This window comes from Lipophrys pholis, assembly GCF_963383615.2.
Source record: "Lipophrys pholis genome assembly, chromosome: 7".
NCBI lineage: Eukaryota > Metazoa > Chordata > Actinopteri > Blenniiformes > Blenniidae > Lipophrys > Lipophrys pholis.
Window position 1 is genome coordinate 33,436,259 of NC_137638.1, and position 21,562 is coordinate 33,457,820.

The following is a 21,562-nucleotide window of genomic DNA, read 5'->3' on the forward strand; positions in this document are numbered from 1 at the left end:
TAATGAGAGGAGAAGAGAAACTAGTTCAGAGTCTACAGCTGCTCAGTTCAGGGGTGCAGATAGAAGCAATGGGAAACTACAGGGGGAATAAACAAGGACATGTAGTGAAGTTTGGAGTGAGGTGAGTCAGGTACAGGTACAGGTACAGGTACAGGTACAGGTACAGGTACAGGTACAGGTACAGGTACAGGTACAGGTACAGGTACAGGTACAGGTGGAAACCATCACCAATGAAAATAAGCTATTACCTTCAAATAAAAGAAGACATTAAAACAAAGCAAGAAAGGATATAGGATGCATCAGCAAAAATGTCAATGAGAAAATGAAATATATTACTGTTAAGAAGTAAAATCTACATGTCACAATGTAGTATTTATAGTCCAGAATGTATTTCAATGCAGCATTTATGGTCTATCTCTATCTATTTTTTTTTTCTTAAATAGTGACCCCTACTGGTCACCAATCCCCTCAATTCTGGGCACCCACATATTTGGGATGGACACCCAAAACACAGATTTATGGCTAAAATCATGTTGTGATGCATATTATAGTTGACAAACTCCATTATTTTGTTTCGGAGTCATGTCTGTCCCCTGTAAGTCAGGTCAGAGGTGAGAGCATCAAAGTCAGAATGAGTGTTTGTAGTCGTCAGCTCACGGTGAAGCTCTCTGGGCCTCGGCAGGTTCACCGGGTGCAGATGCAGGACGCCGGCAAGCCCCGCAGGCTGGACGATGACATGCTGGACGGAGACCTGGGGGACGGAATGCGAACCGGAGCAGTGCCCGGCTCCTCGTTGAAGAAGACCCTCAGCCTGGTCGCGCCGTCGGAGAGCTCGCTGCTCAGATCTGAGCTGAGGCTGAGCAGTCGGCATGCTGAGGCCCGCTGGAAGACACCCGGCCTGGGTAAGAACTTTACAAGAAGGAACAGGAGTCATACATTGTGCTTATTTCATATTATTGTTCTGTTCTAGTTCACTTTACTCTATTTCATTATTTACTTTTTATACGTCAGGAACAGAATTTCGACATGTAAAAACATGCAATAGTATGAAAATAAAAATCCTTGAACCCTTGAAGAACACTGCAACGGTCCGCTGGAGACTGTTGTTTTTCTGAGCAAACTTAGACTGCACTGAATTCTAGATGGCCACAACAGTGTGATGTAAACATTCGTGTTCACAAATTTGTTGCAAATTTACAATAAGCAAAATTCACAGTATACATGAAGCTAAAAGAGTGACTGGTGTCTCTGTTGCACTGCGGAAACATGCACATCCTCTCATATTGAGTCCTGCCGCAGTGGATTGTGTTGAGAACAGATCACATTTCACTGTACTCTTTTAATTTGACAGTAAACTTTATAACAAACAGACAAAAAAACCCCAACAAATTGCTTCACCTGCAGACGAGCATGTGGTTTAATAAAAAGAGTAAAGTTGAGTCTGAGACAGTAAAGAGCAGTTACCTAGAAGTCAAAACTCAGAAAAAGTCATTAGTTATATTACGAACTTTATCACATATTGTAGAGCCCTATAAGAACACTGTGTCCATGTATGCAGATGATGGTGTGATAAATGTTCATCATTTTTCACAACATTGGGAAATTGCTGTTAAATTGTAAAGAGCAAGTAGCACAAACAATAATACCGAAATAGGCCACATGTTCCAGAAAACTGGGAGTTTGGTTTTGAGAGTCATGTTAACAGCCACAACACAACCAGATTTTAATGTGACTGCTTGATCACAATATGGTTTTCTTCTCTTGTTGGAACAAGGACAGGTTAGTGTGCAGTATTACACCCTCTTGTGGTTCAGTGTGGTACTGCAAGATTAGACATGCAGAAGCGCCTTGCTTCGTGGAAAAAATGATAAATTGTCAAAAAGGGCCAAAACAGCTCAAATTGGTAAATTGCAAAAATGGCTAAAACTGCAATCATGGCTTAAATAGCTGCAATTGCTAGAAAATGGCAAAAATAGCTTGAGCCATTGGAAAACATAAGTAGAAGAAACAGTCAGAATGGCCACGACTTTACTAATGGAACAACATGGAAAACAGCAAAAATGACTAAAACTGCTAAAATGGCTACAATGATTGAAATAAAACCAGTAAAATTGCTTTGAAATATCAAACAGCTAAAGTAGCTAAAACAGCTTAAGCAATAAGAAAAAGGTACAAAATCTACAAACAATCCTGCAAAAATAAAAGTTATCTTGTGGTTGTTATGGAAACACAATACATGCATCATGAGAAAGAGTTTTGTAAGACGAGGAGCATATGAATTAGAATTATGAGTTCAGTGGACAGAAGTAAAAATGTGTCTTTCAGATCAAGGCAAACACCTTGTTTAAACTTTTCAATTGTAAAGTGAGTTGATTTGCTGTGTCAGCAGAGGAGTGTGGATGGTTGATGTATTGGATCAGACGTGTGATATGAAGGAGACTCATGCTGATCTGTTGGTGTTTGAACCTGTAGCCTCCCTGGCTGACTGCTCCAAAGATAAACTGAAGGAAAAACTGCAAGAGGCTGCTGAGGTGGGAAAACAGTGTGATGTTCACTTACAGGAGCTGGAAGACTGGATGGTGTGAATGAGAAACGTCCTCTGTTGACAGGTGATCGATGCTTTGTGCTGTGAGCTGGAAGTGACTCACCGTTACCTGGAGGGGAAATATGAAGCTCTGAAGATCCTACAGGGGAAGGTAAAGACACAAACACATCCATGTAGTGTTCACTTTACTCTCAGTGAATCCAAAAGACCACCCAAGAGTAGATTACACAAGACTTTCATCGTTTGAATTCTGCTGATAAAGTGTTGACCAGCTTCACTCGGTAAAGGACCAACGACACAAAACGACAAGTCAGGAAATGCACCAATCTCAGTTCCTGACCGTGGAGCAACATATTGTCCTGAATTATAAGCTTCAGGGCCGAGGCGCCACGCTGTTAGCCCTGTTAGCTTGCGTTACCGTTAATAGCAGGAAACGGTGGCGGATCATCAGGAGTCGTTACACACAGTCATCAGTGTTGTTCTGCGGCGTTAGGCCCTGCTGTGCATCCTCACTTTCTCTCATTAATCTGTCATGAATGTTGCGAATCGGGAGGTTTGGGTATATACAGTGGCAGATGTTGCTGTGGGCGACGTGGGCAGCCGCCCAGGGTGCAATCTGTGAATGGGCGCACGAGAGGAATAGCGAAACATCATGTCAGCTTTGGTCTGGTGGAGGCGTGGTGTTCACCCAGGGTGTAAAACACGCCAGGTCCACCACTGGGTGTTTGAATGGCTCCAGTCCCGTCATTCTACCATCAGACTTCTATAGAACTTCTACAGTTATATATGTGCCATACACACTCCTGATTGCTCCACCAGATTACTCCATAACCCTCCATATTCCTCCCGATCCCTCCACCAGATCGCTCCTGATCGCTCCACCAGATTACTCCATATTCCTCCCGATCCCTCCACCAGATCGCTCCCGATCCCTCCACCTGATCGCTCCACCTGATCGCTCCTGATCGCTCCGCCCAATCGCTCCACCTGATCGCTCAACCAGATCGCTCCACCTGATCGCTCCACCTGATCGCTCCACCAGATCGCTCCACCTGATCGCTCCTGATCGCTCCGCCAGATCGCTCCCGATCCCTCCACCAGATCACTCCTGATCGCTCCACCAGATTACTCCATAACCCTCCATATTCCTCCCGATCCCTCCACCAGATCGCTCCTGATCGCTCCACCAGATTACTCGATATTCCTCCCGATCCCTCCACCAGATCGCTCCCGATCCCTCCACCTGATCGCTCCACCTGATCGCTCCTGATCGCTCCGCCCAATCACTCCACCTGATCGCTCCTGATCGCTCCGCCCGATCACTCCACCTGATCGCTCCGCCCGATCACTCCACCTGATCGCTCCACCTGATCGCTCCACCTGATCGCTCCACCTGATCGCTCCACCAGATCGCTCCACCTGATCGCTCCTGGTCGCTCCGCCAGATCGCTCCCGATCCCTCCACCAGATCACTCCTGATCGCTCCACCAGATTACTCCATAACCCTCCATATTCCACCTGATCGCTCCACCAGATCGCTCCTGATCGCTCCACCAGATCACTCCTGATCGCTCCACCTGATCGCTCCAGATCCAGAGAAATGCCACCCAGTTGTGCAGAGAGGATGCTTCTGCTGATTTTTTGGCAACCAAAAATAACCTCCACCAGGGATATCATGCATCGACACGTCCATTTCAGAAGCGTATTCAGATGTCTTATGTCCCATAAAGAATGTCCAGAATGTACCAGGAATGATGGGAAAGTGATATTCAAGCCAGGGTGATATTCATAATTGTGCCAATGTGTAAACCCTGCGTAATCACCTTTAGTGAGGTTCAGGAGGTTTCATGTTCACCAGATAATAGTTTGAGCACTGCATTCCTGGAGCTCAGTACTACAGCAGCGGTGGCTGGTGGAACATTTCTCAGGAGGAGCTCTTCATTATTATTCAATTTCAGGCAGTGTCAACTTTATTATAATCCAGGTTATTATAGTGGAGCATAAAGCACATCACAACAATCTTGCCTCTTTTCTAGCTTGAGAGAGCCCCCCAGTGGTGAAAATGGTGGTACTTTTAAACAGTCAGTGAACAGAGAGCTGGTATTAAGACTCCTTTATCAACACACTTGTAAACAAACACAAGCAGAAGCTCCGTCAGTCCCTTTTAGAGAATTCCTGTGTTTTGAGGCTGGTTTACTGGACAGGACAGTTCGTATGAGTTAAGTAAAACTAAAGCTCAGGTAGACTCGCTCAAACACATCAATCACAGAACCGCCTGAAGGTTCCCGAGGCTTCGTGTCACAAGATCCCGTTTGTCCTCTGGATCTCTGCACATCTGAATGAATGAATGAAGGCCTTTTATTGTCTAGGTACAGTGTACAGTACAGTACAGTACTAGGTACAGTGAGACTAAAAACAACTCCAGTGACAGTGCAGCAGTTAAAAAGAGCAGAATATAGTGCGAGAAGGAGGGTGTGGGGTGTGGGGTGTAGGGGGTAAGGTGCACGGTCCAGTCCAATCTCTGCACATCTGGATTCTCTGTGGAAAAACCTTCAGTTTCACTCCATCCAGACTTTCTCCAGGCTTCAAGACTCTTTCTTTGACAAAGTCTGGAGCTTTTTCAAATGTTGATGTTCTGGCTGGAGCTGCCGCCATCTTTGATACCCCACAATCCCTTGGGGCAGGTTTCCCAAGATGGCGTCAGTCAGGAAACATCAAGAGTTTGATGGTTTGTCTGGAAACTCGTCTCTAAAGGTGGCTTACACACTAAAGGTCCTGAAAGATGCCTACGCCACTTCCCACACAAAGTTTGTCATCTATAAAAATGAACTTAGCAGGAGAAAGTTCGTACCGGTACGACAACTTAAAACTTTGAGCAGCACATTTTGGAGACGGAGAACCTGGTGGTGCTGATGGTGAGGTGGAGAACTGAACCAGGTTCATCTCAATTCAATTCAATTCAATTCAATTCAATTCAATTCAATTCAATTCAATTTTATTTGTAAAGCACTAAATCCCATCAACAAACATCTCAGAACCTCTTACAATGATAGAGAACAACAGAACCCAACTAAACCTTCCAGAACCTCTTACAATGATAGAGAACAACAGAACCCAACTAAACCTTCCAGAGCAGCAGATGGAACAAGCAACAGTGGAAACCAGGAAAAACTCCCTCTCAGGAAGAACAGTTCATAAGAAGTCCCTCTTCAGGAAGAAAGGGGGCGGAGCCTAGACTCTGGAAGGGGGGGGGGGGGGGCATCCGCCTTGACCGGTTGGGGGGAGAAGTACATGGGATAGGACAGGGAGAGAGAGGAACAGAAGAGGGAGAGAGAGAGGAATAGAAGAGGGAGAGAGAGAGAGGAATAGAAGAGGGAGAGAGAGAGGAATAGAAGAGAGAGAGAGAGAGAGGAATAGAAGAGAGAGAGAGAGAGAGAGGCAGACAGGCCAGAGAAGTACAAATACTAAGAAAAGTCTATGATGAGCGTTGGTCTGCTGATGAACCAATCTCAGTCTGGAGTTTAAGGGCCAAGCCGTTGTGGTGGGGTCCCGGTGCTGTGGGGGGGTCCCGGTGCTGTGGGGGGGTCCCGGTGCTGTGGGGGGGTCGGGTAGTAGGACCGTGGTAACTCCACTCTGGGAGTCTTGGGTCTGATCCCCTGGATCCTGCTCCCCTCCTGTCAGGATCTGGTGGCTCCAGTAATGTTGTTACACAGAGAGAAAGAAAGAAAGACAAGAAACAGAAGCTCCAAATGTAGAGTTCCTCCCTTTAACGGGAGAGAGGAAATCCCCTCAGCAGTCTAGGCCTAGAGCAGCTCAACTTAGTGCTCCTATTTTATTCCTAATGAGAAGCTCTATCAAAGAGGAAGCTTTTTAGTCTCCTCTTAAATAAACTAATGGTGTGGGCCCTTCGGACCGAGGCTGCTAGTTGATTCCAGAGTAAAGGAGCCATATGGCTGAAACTCCTGCCTCCTCTTTTACTTTGAAGGACTTTAGGGATTACCAACAGTCCTGCATCCTCAGAGCCAAGGGCTCGTGGAGGGTGAGACCCTTCTAGAAGTTTCTCCATATAGGACGGAGCCTGGTGATGAAGAGTTTTAGATGTGATCAGAAGGATGTTGAATTCTATTCTAGATTTGATGTGAAGCCAGTGTAAGGATGCTAAGACTGGGGAGATGTGCTCTCTTCTTCCAGTTCTGGTTAGTAAACCTGCAGCAGCGTTCTGCTCTAGCTGGAAGATCCTAACAGAGGAGTTTGGACATCCTGACATTAGGGAGTTACAATCATCTCATCTTCAAGTCACAAAGGCAGGAAGCATTTGTTCTGCATCTTTGAAGGACAAGAAGTTTCTCATTTTTGCAATATTCCTTAGATGGAAGAAGGCTGTCCTGGAGACATGTTTAACATGGGACATAAAGGACAGATCCTGATCAGAAATAACACCCAGGTTCCTAATATCACTGTTAGAGGTTAAGGTAATATTATCTAAGGTAATCAGACTATCTGAAACGTAATCCCTGAGCTTTTTAGGACCTAGGATTAGAACCTCAGTCTTGGATGTGTTGAGCATTAAGAAGTTGATAGACATCCAGGACTTAACGTCCCTGAGGCAGGACTCTAGTTTAACAAGTTGGTCGGCCTGATTGGCTTTAACTGATAAATAGAGCTGAGTATCATCTGCATAACAATGAAAGTTAATGTTGTGTTTCCTAATAATATTTCCGAGTGGTAACATATAGAGATTAAACAATATGGGTCCGAGGACGGAGCCTTGTGGTACTCCACACAGGACCCGTTCATGCATTGAAGATTTGTTATTTACATGAACAAATTGAAACCGGTCAGATAAATATGATTTAAACCAGTTTAAGGCTAAGTTTTTAATGCCGACGCCATCTTCTAATCTCCTTAAGAGTATATTATGATGGACAGTATCAAATGCAGTACTAAGGTCCAGAAGAAGTAAAGCAGATAGAAGAGCTCTATCTGAGGCCATTAGAAGGTCATTAGTAACTTTTAGCAGAGCAGTCTCTGTACTGTGGTTCATTCTGAAGCTGGACTGAAGGTCCTCTAACAGATTATTCTCCTGCAGATAATCCTGGAGTTGTTTAGCGACTACTTTCTCCAGAACCTTTGACAGGAAAGGAAGGTTGGAGATGGGCCTGTAGTTTGAGAGAAGGCTTGTGTCTAAGTTTGGCTTCTTAATGAGAGGTTTAGTAACTGCTAGTTTAAAGGATTGGGGCACATAGCCTATTGATAGAGACTGCTTAATAATTGTGAGTATAGAATTATTGATTAGTGGCAGTGCCTCTTTCAGAATTCTAGTAGGAATTGGGTCCAACAGGCTAGTAGTTGGTTTAGCAGAAGAAATAAGGGAGTTTAGTTGGACTAGTTGTATTTGCTGAAAGCATTCCAGATGACTGTTAGGTTTAACCAGTTCCTCTGTTATGGGGCTAACGGACGGTAGGGTTTGATGGATGTTATCCCTAAGCCTTGTCATTTTATTTTGAAAGAACTTCATGAAGTCCTCACTACATATATTGATAGGAATGGTGGGCTCAACGCTATTTTGGTTCTTGGTCAGTTTGGCTACAGTACTGAAAAGAAAGCGAGGGTTGTTTTTGTTTTCCTCTATTAAGGATGAGTAGTAATTAGTTCTACTTCTACTCAGAGCTTTCTTATAAGTTTTGAAGCTATCCTTCCAGGCTATATAATCTAGCTCTGTTTTTGTTGAACGCCAAGTTCTTTCTAATCTACGGGAGCGTTGTTTAAGCTGGCGGGTTGATGAGTTAAACCATGGGGAGGACTTTTCCTGTTTTTTCAGTTTCATTGTTTGAGGCGCTATGTCGTCTAGCGTTGTTTTTAGCATATCTGTCAGACTGTTTGTTAGGTATTCAATGTCTGAGCTAGCAACAGTATACGGGTCAGGAAGATTCACTACTGATTCTATAGCAGAGGGAATTCTTTCCTTGAATTTAGTTACTATGTTATCAGAGAGAGACCTGGTTAACACGGCTTTAACCGGAGGGTTAGAACTATTTAGAACAAAGTCAAAGGTTATTAAGAAGTGATCTGACAGGAAATCATAGTGAGGAGAGATGGTCAGACGCTCTATATTCAAACCATAAGTTAGAATAAGGTCTAGGGTGTGGAGATGTTTCTGGGTAGGCCCGTCTACTACCTGAGAGAAACCTAGAGAGTCAAGTGTAGATTTAAAGCTGGCACTGAAACTATCATTTTCTAGGTCAACATGAACATTGAAGTCTCCTACCATGATAACCTTATCTTTAGTCAGGGCTACATCTGACAACAATTCAGAGAATTCAGTTAGAAAAGTTGAAGAAGGTCCAGGAGGACGATAAATGATTACAGATTCTACAGAATTTACTATTTTATTTGACGGGTGTGGCATGGTCATGCTCAGACTCTCAAAAGAACTAAAGTTGGGTTTTGGGTTAATATTAATTAGTAACTAGGAGTTCTAGATGGCTGCCTCCACCCTCCTCCACCACCTCCACCAGCTATTTGAGTGTTAGTATGACTTGGAGGGGAGGCTTCATTTAGACTAACATACTCATCTTTACGTAGCAGGTTTCTGTTCATCCAAAGAGATCAATGTTGTGTTCACTTATCAGATCATTGACTAGAAGAGCTTTGGATGATAAAGATCTCATGTTTAGGAAACCACATCTCATTTGTTTGTCTTGATTTTGTCTAGTTTCACACTTGATACGGATGAAGTTTTTGTAGTCATTAGAAGTAGTTTTCCTAGGTTTAGATAGTTTTATACTTGGTGGCTATGGTTAGCTATGGTTGGTGACTGCCGAGAGGGAAACTCAGAGAGGCGTGTTGGACTGCGACTCTGAATCTCAAACATTTAATATCTTCAAATATCAAACTTATTGATCCACGAGATCATAAACAGCCAAGCTGCAGAGTTCTAGATGTTTCTTTAGTGGAACGTTACTGCTGAATCAGTAGAACCATGTTCTTATGTCAAACTTTAATCTTCTAATGATCCAGAGCGGTGGATAGAGGTGATTGATTATCAATGATCCAGAGCAGATAGAAGTGACTGATTATCAATGATCCAGAGCAGATAGAGGTGATTGATTATCAATGATCCAGAGCAGATAGAAGTGATTGATTATCAATGATCCAGAGCAGATAGAAGTGACTGATTATCAATGATCCAGAGCAGATAGAGGTGATTGATTATCAATGATCCAGAGCAGATAGAAGTGAGTGATTATCAATGATCCAGAGCAGATAGAAGTGAGTGATTATCAATGATCCAGAGCAGATAGAAGTGATTGATTATCAATGATCCAGAGCAGATAGAAGTGAGTGATTATCAATGATCCAGAGCAGATAGAGGTGATTGATTACCAATGATCCAGAGCAGATAGAAGTGAGTGATTACCCTGGCTGGCTCAGTAGGTAGAGCATGAGACTCTCAGTCTCAAGGTAGAGGGTTCATGTCCCACGCCGGGCGCCACCTTCCTGTGGGCTCTCCACCTGCAGGAAGGTTCTTAATTGGTCAATGTGATCTGGGTGACGGTGCTCAGACTGCCACCCCCACCACCCAGATACGGATAAGAGGGAGAAGATGGAGAAGATGGAGGAATAGAAGTGAGTGATTATCAATTCTGACCAAGTGTGTCCCAGTCTAATTCCAGAGGAAACACAGAAGGTGACAGTCGTGAGTGAAGCTGCAGTTTGGATGTTCCAGTGTAAAAACTGATTGCCGTTCAGCAGTATGCTCTGGTGCAGCCTTCATGATGTCACTCCTCCATGATGTCACTCTTCTCTTTCCCCCATAATGTCACTCTCCTCCATGATGTCACTCTCCTTAATGATATCACTCTCCTCCATGATCTCACTCTCTCTCATGATATCACTGTCCTCCATGAGGTCACTCCTGCAAAATGTCACTCTCCTCCATGATGTCACTCCTCCATGATGTCACTCCCCCATGATGTCACTGTCCTGCATGATGTCATTCCTCCGTGATGTCACTCTCCCCTATGATGTCACTCTCCTGCATGACATCACTCTCCTCCATGATGTCATTTTCCTCTGGCCCTTGTGATGTCACTCTCCTCCATGATGTCACTCTCCTCCATGATGTCACTCTTCTCTTTCCCCATAATGTCACTCTCCTCCATGATGTCACTCTCCTATATGATCTCACTCTCCTGCATGATGTCACTGTCCTCCATGATGTCACTCCTGCAAAATGCCACTCTCCTCCATGATGTCACTCCTCCATGATGTCACTCCCCAATGATGTCACTGTCCTGCATGATGTCATTCCTCCGTGATGTCACTCTCCCCTATGATGTCACTCTCCTCCATGATGTCACTCTCCTCCATGATGTCACTTTCCTCCATGATATCACTCTCCCCCATGATGTCACTCCTGTATGATGTCACTCCTGCATGATGTCACTCCTGACCTCCATCATCTCCTGACCTCCACCATCTCCTGACCTCCATCCTCTCCTGACCTCCATCATCTCCTGACCTCCACCATCTCCTGACCTCCACCATCTCCTGACCTCCATCCTCTCCTGGCCTCCACCCTCTCCTGACCTCCATCCTCTCCTGACCTCCATCATCTCCTGACCTCCACCATCTCCTGACCTCCACCATCTCCTGACCTCCACCATCTCCTGACCTCCATCCTCTCCTGACCTCCACCATCTCCTGACCTCCACCATCTCCTGACCTCCACCATCTCCTGACCTCCATCCTCTCCTGGCCTCCACCCTCTCCTGACCTCCATCATCTCCTGACCTCCACCATCTCCTGACCTCCACCCTCTCCTGACCTCCACCCTCTCCTGGCCTCCACCATCTCCTGACCTCCATCATCTCCTGACCTCCACCATCTCCTGACCTCCACCCTCTCCTGACCTCCACCATCTCCTGACCTCCACCATCTCCTGACCTCCACCCTCTCCTGACCTCCACCATCTCCTGACCTCCACCATCTCCTGACCTCCACCTCCTCATGACTGTTTCTCTCTCAGTAAAATTGCTTTGCTTCGTCTTTTCTTCCAGGATTTAACATCAAATGCTGGAGATCATCAGGCTGATTGAGATGTAAAATATGGAGGAGGCCCTTTGCATTGACCTTTTATGGTGGAAAGTGGGCGTGTTGGGGGCGGGGCCTGAACTGTCACCCTTCCAGGTGGACTGGATCTAGAAAAGGAAAGTGCATGCAGATGTGCGTACACACCGTTTTATAGATCCAAATCTATTTGGACACCATTTTCAGCTTTTGGGCGCACAAACAAGGTTTTATAGATGAGGCCCTGGACTTTGGTGTGATGGATTTAGGAAACTGCAGGTTGAAATGAGAAGAAATGAGTTGAGATGGTCTGGTTTTACTTTATTCTCTGGGCAGAATCACTCCTTTATGGGAAGGACTGGTTAAAGATTGTTCTTGTGGAGGAACTTTAACAAACCTGGACACTTTTGCCAAATTCTGAACACATTTCTGTTTGTGTGAATTTAAACAAAACTCTAATGGAGAAAGTTGAACCTGCAGCTTTTCAGGCAAATGTCTCCTTTCAAACAGTGAATCAGAACAGGCGTGACAGAGTTAATAATCAGACTCGCTGCTCGCTGTCTCCATCGCCACATCTCGTAGAAACACCAGAACAAACCAGAACTGAGAAGCGAATGACCGAGCAGGTCTGGAAATGAGCGATTTAAGAGTCGTCCCAAATCACCGACATTAAATGATCCTGATTGGTTTAATTTTATGTCCGTCACTCATATATTTGGTCAGTAATTGGTGAAACTGCGTAAACCCACCTCCTCAGGGCGGTTTCTGTAGCACCCAAGACGCGCACGCACGCACATACACAGGATCAGACCACAACAGTTGGATCTGCTCTCCATCTAGAGCCATTTAGATTACCTCTGGATCCTGGATACAAACGATTCAGCCTCCTTCAGTCTGTAATGGGGTCTTTCTGCTAGCTTCTCCTCAGCTTGGCTCGCTCACCTTGGCTTTGAGGCTTTTCCACTATGTGTTAGTACCTGGTACCCGGTACTTTCATAGTACCTGGTAGTCACTAGTACAGGGTACTTTCATAGTACCTCCTTGTCTGAGGTCCCCAGCGAGCTGAGGCCAGTAGACAATGTGACATCAGATGGTCGATGGAAAGATGGCCGCTGATTGTCTCGCGTCACGACACGAGACATGTCAGGAGAGTGAGTCATTCATAAGAGTAATTTTTAAACCCCGATCAGAACAAGAACTCTCAGAAACTGAGGCAGAATGACAGAAATGAACCAGTGGAGCAGCGACGAGCTGCAGATGTTCCTTTGTCTGGTGGCGACCAGAGGATTCAGGAGCGACCAGCTATCAGTATCAGGAGGTCTCCAAGCCACGGATACCACTGGTGTTTTGGATTAACTGGTGTCCTTGTTAACTGGTGACCAGATACCTCCAGCATCTCCTTTTCACAGCAGATGTTAAAAACCTGACCAGAACCCGTACCTGTCCTGGAGAACGTCTTTTAACCACATTTCCATTAAAGTTTAAAGTATCGTCGCGTTTGTTTGTCTTATTTTAACATCAGCTGCTGCTGGCTGCTGGCAGAAGTTAGTCACTAGTTAACAGTTAAATTGAAACACCGGACAGTGAAGCACATCTTGACAATAAAGAACAATCCACATTCTGTAATATTAATGATTTGAGCAGATTTCCAACATGGAATTGTAACTCCACTCTTCTGAATGCATCAGAAGATACAGATTCTATCAGTTGAGATTACTTGTACTTGATGGGGACAAGCTCTGGTGACTCCGCCCATGCTGTGGTGGGACTGTATTGTGATGGAAACGAATGAAATTGAGTGGAGGCAAGGCGAGGTATAACGCAAGAACTATGTCATGGAAAAGCGCCATTAGATCATCTTGAGCATTGTTTGCCCAAACCAGCCAATGCAGACACATTTCCTGCCTCCAGGCCGTCGCTCCGCCGATCGGCTCACACGATGAGTGTTTGCTTTGTTCGCCACTGTTTGTCAGCGAATGAATAAAAAGCAGCTGCTCCTCTCCACACAGGCCATTCTGGACAAGGCCACCAGTCACACTAAAAGTCTGCTGCAGAAGAGTGAGGACAAGGCCAAAGCCCTGGAGAAGGTGAGCTTTCGTCCAGAATGTGCTGCAGCCAAAATTCAGGCTGCTCAAGTAAAGGCGGGGTGTGTTTGATCTTGATTGATTTGAACGCCAATGTCTCTTGTTCCTAACAACACAACTGTCGTCAATCAGTCAGACTGATTTCAGCTGCTCTTGGCACGATGCTCTCAGAATTCCAACACTATTATGACATTGTGACCCCGGGAAACTTCATCTGACACCAACAAACCACGTTTGGCTTTCTTTACTCCCACATGCAGCACAGACACAGAGAGAGTGAGAGTCACATGACAACATTTTCCTGGCAGGTGACTGACACCTGGAGCCTAGAGCGCCCTCTAGGTACTTTCATAAAACTCAGGATATTACAAATATAGTGTGTCATGGCTGTCAAACATGACTTTTTCATTTTTTTGCACTGTAAAATATATTTCCAAACTACTTCTGTCACAGTACCAGGAGACAAATGTTCCATTTAATGTAACAAAGGTTGAATAGTTGATCCAGTAAAGTCTGAGTCTCCATGTTGAGGTTCCAAAGTCTTTCACTCTTTACTCTTTACTATCACTGACAACCTGGTGTGACGGTGTGTCTCCTCTGGTGTGACGCTCTGTCTCCTCTGATGTGACGTTGTGTCTCCTCTGGTGTGACGCTCTGTCTCCTCTGATGTGACGTTGTGTCTCCTCTGGTGTGACGCTGTGTCTCCTCTGGTGTGACGCTCTGTCTCCTCTGATGTGACGTTGTGTCTCCTCTGGTGTGACGCTCTGTCTCCTCTGATGTGACGTTGTGTCTCCTCTGGTGTGACGCTGTGTCTCCTCTGGTGTGACGCTCTGTCTCCTCTGATGTGACGTTGTGTCTCCTCTGGTCTGACACTGTGTCTCCTCTGGTGTGATGGTGTGACTCCTCTGGTGTGACGCTGTGTCTCCTCTGGTGTGACGGTGTGTCTCCTCTGGTGTGACGCTGTGTCTCTTATGGTGTGACAGTGTGTCTCTACTGGTGTGGCGGTATGTCTCTTCTGGTGTGACGCTGTGTCTCCTCTGGTGTGACGCTGTGTCTCCTCTGATGTGACGTTGTGTCTCCTCTGATGTGATGGTGTGTCTCCTCTGGTGTGATGGTGTGTCTCCTCTGGTGTGACGGTGTGTCTCCTCTGGTGTGACGGTGTGTCTCTCCTCTGGTGTGATGGTGTGTCTCCTCTGGTGTGACGGTGTGTCTCCTCTGGTGTGACGGTGTGTCTCTCCTCTGGTGTGACGGTGTGTCTCCTCTGGTGTGATGGTGTGTCTCCTCTGGTGTGACGCTGTGTCTCTTATGGTGTGACAGTGTGTCTCTACTGGTGTGGCGGTATGTCTCTTCTGGTGTGACGCTGTGTCTCCTCTGGTGTGACGGTGTGTCTCCTCTGGTGTGATGGTGTGTCTCCTCTGGTGTGACGCTGTGTCTCCTCTGGTGTGATGGTGTGTCTCCTCTGGTGTGACGCTGTGTTGTCTCTTCTGGTGTGACGGTGTGTCTCTTATGGTGTGACGGTGTGTCTCCTCTGGTGTGATGGTGTGTCTCCTCTGGTGTGACGCTGTGTCTCCTCTGGTGTGATGGTGTGTCTCCTCTGTTGTGACGCTGTGTCTCTTCTGTTGTGACGCTGTGTCTCTTCTGGTGTGACGCTGTGTCTCCTCTGGTGTGACGGTGTGCCTCCTCTGGTGTGACGCTGTGTCTCCTCTGGTGTGATGGGGTGTCTCCTCTGGTGTGACGCTGTGTCTCTTATGGTGTGACAGTGTGTCTCTACTGGTGTGACGGTATGTCTCTTCTGGTGTGACGGTGTGTGTATCCTCTGGCGTGACAGTGTGTCTCCACTGGTGTGACGGTGTGTGTCTCCACATGGTGTGACGGTGTGTGTATCCACTGGTGTGATGGCGTGTCTCTTCTGGTGTGACGGTGTGTGTATCCTCTGGCGTGACAGTGTGTCTCCACTGGTGTGACGGTGTGTGTCTCCACATGGTGTGACGGTGTGTGTATCCACTGGTGTGATGGCGTGTCTCTTCTGGTGTGACGGTGTGTGTATCCTCTGGTGTGATGGCGTGTCTCTTCTGGTGTGACGGTGTGTGTATCCTCTGGTGTGACAGTGTGTCTCTTCTGGTGCGACTGTGTGACGGTGTGTCTCCTGAGGTGTGTCGCTGTGTCTCTTGTAGTGTGACAGTGTGTCTCCTCTAGTGCGACTGTGCGACGGTGTGTCTCCTGTGGTGTGACGGTGTGCAATGTGTCCCCTATGGTGTGATGGTATGATGGTATGATAGTGTAACGATGTGTCTCTTCTGGTGTGACTGTGTGTGTATCCTCTGGTGTGATGGTGTGTCTCCTGTGGTGTGACGGTGTCACGCTGTGTCTCCTGTGGTGTGACGGTGTCACGCTGTGTCTGTTGTGGTGTGACAGTTTGTCTCCCGTGTTGTGACGGTGTGTCTCCCGTGGTGTGACAGTGTGACGGTGTGTCTCCCGTGGTGTGACAGTGTGACGGTGTGTCTCCTGTGGTGTGACGATACGTCTCTTGTGGCGTGATGGAGTGTCTCTTGTGGTGTGACGGTGTCTCCCATGGTGTGTCTCCCGTGGTGTGACAGTGTGACGTTGTGTCTCCTGCAGGAGGTCAACAGCTTGCAGTGGGAGCTCAGCTTCCTGCAGCTTCAAGCCAACAAATCAGAGCAGACCTGGGAACGCAAATACAACAGGTCAGCATCTCACTGCTCGTTCCGCTTCCTGTCTCTGCTCGTTCTGTTTCCTGCTTCTGCTCATTTTGCTTCCTGTTTCTGCTTGTTTTGTTTCCTGTTTCTGCTCGTTCTACTTCCTGTTTCTTGCCATTCTGTTCCCTGTTTCTCCTCGTTCTGTTTCCTGTTTCTGCTTGTTTTGTTTCCTGTTTCAGCTCCTTCTGCTTCCTGTTTCTCCTTGTTCTGCTTCCTGTTTCAGCTCATTTTGTTTCCTGTTTCAGCTCATTCTGCTTCCTGTTTCTCCTTGTTCTGTTTCCTGTTTCAGCTCATTTTGTTTCCTGTTTCAGCTCATTCTGCTTCCTGTTTCTCCTTGTTCTGTTTCCTGTTTCTCCTTATTCTGCTTCCTGTTTCTGCTTGTTCTACTTCCTGTTTCAGCTCATTTTGTTTCCTGTTTCTCCTCGTTTCTCCTCATTCTGCTTCCTGTTTCTCCTTGTTCCGCTTCCTGTTTCTGCTCATTCTGCTTCCTGTTTCTCCTTGTTCCGCTTCCTGTTTCTGCTCATTCTGCTTCCTGTTTCTCCTTGTTCCGCTTCCTGTTTCTGCTCATTTTGTTTCCTGTTTCTGCTTGTTTTGTTTCCTGTTTCTGCCCGTTCTGCTTCAACTCACCACTGTTGTTGTGATCAGAGCTGTGAGTGAGAACAAGGCACTGATGGAACGACTGGACGAGACCCAGAACCAGATCCAGCAGCTCGGAGCAGAAAACTCTGGTAACTCCTTATAAAATCAAGGACATGTCTTTCTGAGCCATTCCCACAGTGTGTGTGTGTGTGTGTGTGTGTGTGTGTGTGTGTGTGTGTGTGTGTGTGTGTGTGTGTGTGTGTGTGTGTGTGTGTGTGTGTGTGTGTGTGTGTGTGTGTGTGTGTGTGTGTGTGTGTGTGTGTGTGTGTGTGTGTGTGTGTGTGTGTGTGTGTGTGTGTGTGTGTGTGTGTGTGTGTGTGTGTGTGTAGCTTTGAGACAACAGTACTTGGAGCTGTTCTCCATGCTGAATGTGAGGGAACAGAGAATTTACCAGGGAACCAAACCTCAGTACAGCCCAGAGAGAGACGCCTGCGTGCTAGAGGTCAGCACACACACACACACACACACGCACGCACGCACACACAATCTCATAATAACTTCAGAATAATCACAAATTGTATTCCCGTAGGCTCACCACCCACAGGAAAGGTTCTTAATGGTGCAATGTGATCTGGGTGACGGTGCTCAGACTGCCACCCCCACCACCTGGAAACAGATAAGAGGGAGAAGATGGATGGATGGATGGATGGATGGATGGATGGATGGATGGATGGATAATCACAAATTGTTCTTTGTTCGTCTTTTTCACTGCATATTTATACTATCTTCTCTGCATCCAGAGAGAGAGAGAACAAGCAGGATCCATCCATCCATCCATCCATCCATCCATCCATCCATCCATCCATCCATCCATCCATCCATCCATCTTCTCCCTCTTATCTGTTCTCGGGTGGTGGGGGTGGCAGCCTGAGCACCGTCACCCAGATGACACTGCACCCATGAAGAAGCTTGCTGCAGGCGGAGAGCCCACAGGAGGAACAGGCAGGATAGGTAAAGCAAAGTGTCAGCAGGTGGACAGTCTGAGGGAAGGGGCTCCTCCTCATCCTCTCTGGGTTTGCCTTCAGGCAGCTGTACCTGTTCCTGTGGGTATTAACCCTTAACTAACCCTAACATCTAGCAGTGTTGCACCGCTGCAGAAACAGGAAGTCCTTTACTAGAAGAACTGCCTCGTCTGTCATTTTTGACAGTTTCAGCTTTTTTTTTTTTTTTTTTTAACCCTTATATTGTATTTTGGCCTTTCAAGCTATTTTTAATAGTCTATCGCTGTTTTAGCCACTTTAGCATTCTTTGCTATTTTCATCTCTTCAGCCATTATAGTTCTTAGCTGCTTTTAGCATTTTATCTATTTGACCTTTTCTTGCTTTTAAAATGTTCCAAGATTGAGCATGTTTTAGTGGCTCCAGACTAAATTGGTGAAAAGTGACCATCGCTCACCAATAATAAAACTATGGACCTACTTTTATATAAAATAGATATTTGCTTAAGCAACGATGGATATTTTTTCTCATGAATTAAAGAAAATTAGAAATATGAGGTTGAAATGAGTTATAAAGATTGTAGACTGGTAATAACTTCAGCAACTGAATATAAACCATTGCAAAACTAATGGAGCATTACAGACAAGCTGCATTTGCTTGTTGTGTGTGTGCTCAGGTGTGTATCTCCTCTGTGTTTCCAGCTGGCGGTGCTGGGAGCCTGTCGGTGTTTCAGTGTTACAGAAACGTGTGCATGTAGTCGCACGGCTGCAGCCAGCAGGAAGCAGCTGCTCCAGCTGCAACAGGAGGTAAACTACATTCATCCACCTCACAGCCTGCCGTCAGAACCCTGTACAAGACCTGGAAGGGAAGTTAGTTAGAGTGATATTATGATGAACTGCGTGGAAAAGCCACAAAGGAAAACTGCTTCTCAATTCTCTATGCGGCGCAGTTTCTTTGTGTGAAACAGCAGGAGCAGATCGAACACACTCCTCACTCTTGGTCCTGACTTTACATTTACTAAACTAACTAGGTTAACTAAACCATAAAAACAAGAAAATGCAACCACTAATAACACTGTAAGTAATATAAAGCACAATAACCTCTCTCATGGTGCTCTGCAGCATGACAGTCCCATTCCAGCCACCGCCTCGGCCATCACTACCATACAACACCTTTTAATTTGTGGCCACAAGACAGTGAGTCATGGCCAAGGAATAAAGGATCTTGTTCCCTTGCGTTAATAAGTTGAGGTTATGACTTATTATCTCTTTCCCTCGTGTTATTATTGTTTTTCCCCTGTGGCAGGGGTGTCAAACTGCGGTCCTGGAGGCCGCAGCCCTGCATGTTTCCATGTGGCGGGTTATCTGGCTTTCTGCTGAATGTAGTGATGAAACCTCAGGACATGCAGGTGTGTTAAAGAAGGGAGACGTGGAAACATGCAGGGCTGCGGCCCTCCAGGACCTGAGGCAGAGACTCCTGCTCTATGGCCGCTCAGGGGCTCTGTACCAATCAACTCTCCTACTTAGTCTGTTTGCTCTTTTTCACTCGTCTTTCACCTGCTTCTTCAGATAGAATAAAAAAACATTTGGTCTCCTGAAGTGTACTTTCAGTCTCTCTACTTCCTGAAGTACTTTGCTGCTCAATAAATCCCAAGTTTGCATTATTACAATTCCCAACGTGTGTGTCAAAAGCTTAGTGAATGTCTCTGCTAATCTCAGTCACATCAGGTCGAGCTGGGAAGAGTCACAGTTCTGAGTATATTAAGGCCAAAAGAAAGAGCGTTGCGGTTTGGAAAAACAAGTCCCAGAGCACAAAGACAGGGACATCGTGTACACAAGCCCCCTTAACAAAGTTTGACTGTAACCTACTATGATTTAGCTTTTTCTTTCAGAAAAGTTTCCCAGTCAAATGGCACCGTCATGGAAGCCATGGCGGTGCACATGGAAACTCCTAAAGCACTGTAGTTTGCATGTCAAGTCACTAGGTGGTGCTCCAAACAATCCCAATCCTCCATTGCTGTTGTCAATCTACTTGCAGATGTGCAGAAGTATTTACTTTGACTGTCGTGCTCATGTGTAGTAGATGGTTTAAAATGAGGCACTCCTAATGCTGTTTACAAAACCTTTTGATTCAGTGACTGTAAACACTGCTGCAGTGTAAACAAACCCAACCGCAGTGTAATATTTATACTTGTAAATGTAGTATAAAGAGGACCTATGTAAGTGTTTGTCGGTACAGCAAATGATATTGGTATCCTTCTACTCTGAGGTCTGCCCCGTGTGTCCCACCTCATGTCCCCATGTATCCTATTGTCTTCTCCCTGTGTCCCACCTCATGTCCCCATGTATCCTATTGTCTTCTCCCTGTGTCCCAGCTCATGTTCCCATGTATCCTATTGTCTTCTCCCTGTGTCCCACCTCATGTCCCCATGTATCCTATTGTCTTCTCCCTGTGTCCCAGCTCATGTTCCCATGTATCCTATTGTCTTCTCCCTGTGTCCCAGCTCATGTTCCCATGTATCCTATTGTCTTCTCCCTGTGTCCTACCTCATGTCCCCATGTATCCTATTGTCTTCTCCCTGTGTCCCAGCTCATGTTCCCATGTATCCTATTGTCTTCTCCCTGTGTCCCACCTCATGTCCCCATGTATCCTATTGTCTTCTCCCTGTGTCCCACCTCATGTCCCCATGTATCCTATTGTCTTCTCCCTGTGTCCCAGCTCATGTTCCCATGTATCCTATTGTCTTCTCCCTGTGTCCCACCTCATGTCCCCATGTATCCTATTGTCTTCTCCCTGTGTCCCACCTCATGTCCCCATGTATCCTATTGTCTTCTCCCTGTGTCCCACCTCATGTCCCCATGTATCCTATTGTCTTCTCCCTGTGTCCCACCTCATGTCCCCATGTATCCTATTGTCTTCTCCCTGTGTCCCACCTCATGTCCCCATGTATCCTATTGTCTTCTCCCTGTGTCCCACCTCATGTCCCCATGTATCCTATTGTCTTCTCCCTGTGTCCCACCTCATGTCCCCATGTATCCTATTGTCTTCTCCCTGTGCTCCAGTTCATGTTATGTGTCCTTCCCTTCCCAGTATTGAAGCCTCCGTCCCTCTGTTGTCTGTCAGTTCGTCTCATCTCATTCCCGGGGCTGTCCCTGTACGGAAGAGTTTTAGGACCACTGAAGAAAAAAAAAATTCGGAGGCTAAAAAAACCAAACCTTCATGTACTTCAGAAAAAGTCGAAAATCAAAGTTAAGATTTTTTTTTCATGGAGAGACGTCTGTCCATCCCTCATCATTTGCCCGTGAATTCACATTAAATCACTTAATTGTGACTATATCGGGTTGCTTACTGCTTATGGACGTGTGATTTTACACAGGATTTCCTTGATTGAGAAGACATTTAAATAAGCAGCCCGGGATCCGTGTCTTTGTCCTTCGTACTCAACGAACTTCCGCGACAGAACAAGGCAGCAGCTGCTCTGTCTCTTCTAGTCCTGATACTGATGATAACTGCACCGTGTTTATGAGCTAGATTCTGTCCTGAAGCATCTTTTCATCACTTCATTAA

The 21,562-nt window shown here is 46.1% G+C and overlaps 1 protein-coding gene across 1 annotated transcript in view; it reads left to right on the top strand.

The window, feature by feature from the left end:
• Positions 1-21,562, top strand: part of ccdc125 (coiled-coil domain containing 125) — a 52,124-nt gene that overhangs the window by 8,436 nt on the left and 22,126 nt on the right. Inside the window, exons 2-9 of the mRNA XM_080468343.1 lie at positions 683-902; positions 2,473-2,531; positions 2,610-2,696; positions 13,627-13,704; positions 16,321-16,406; positions 17,064-17,146; positions 17,387-17,499; positions 18,697-18,801. Of these exons, the coding sequence (XP_080324469.1) occupies positions 683-902; positions 2,473-2,531; positions 2,610-2,696; positions 13,627-13,704; positions 16,321-16,406; positions 17,064-17,146; positions 17,387-17,499; positions 18,697-18,801 (831 nt within the window). The remainder of the gene's footprint in view (positions 1-682; positions 903-2,472; positions 2,532-2,609; positions 2,697-13,626; positions 13,705-16,320; positions 16,407-17,063; positions 17,147-17,386; positions 17,500-18,696; positions 18,802-21,562) is intronic.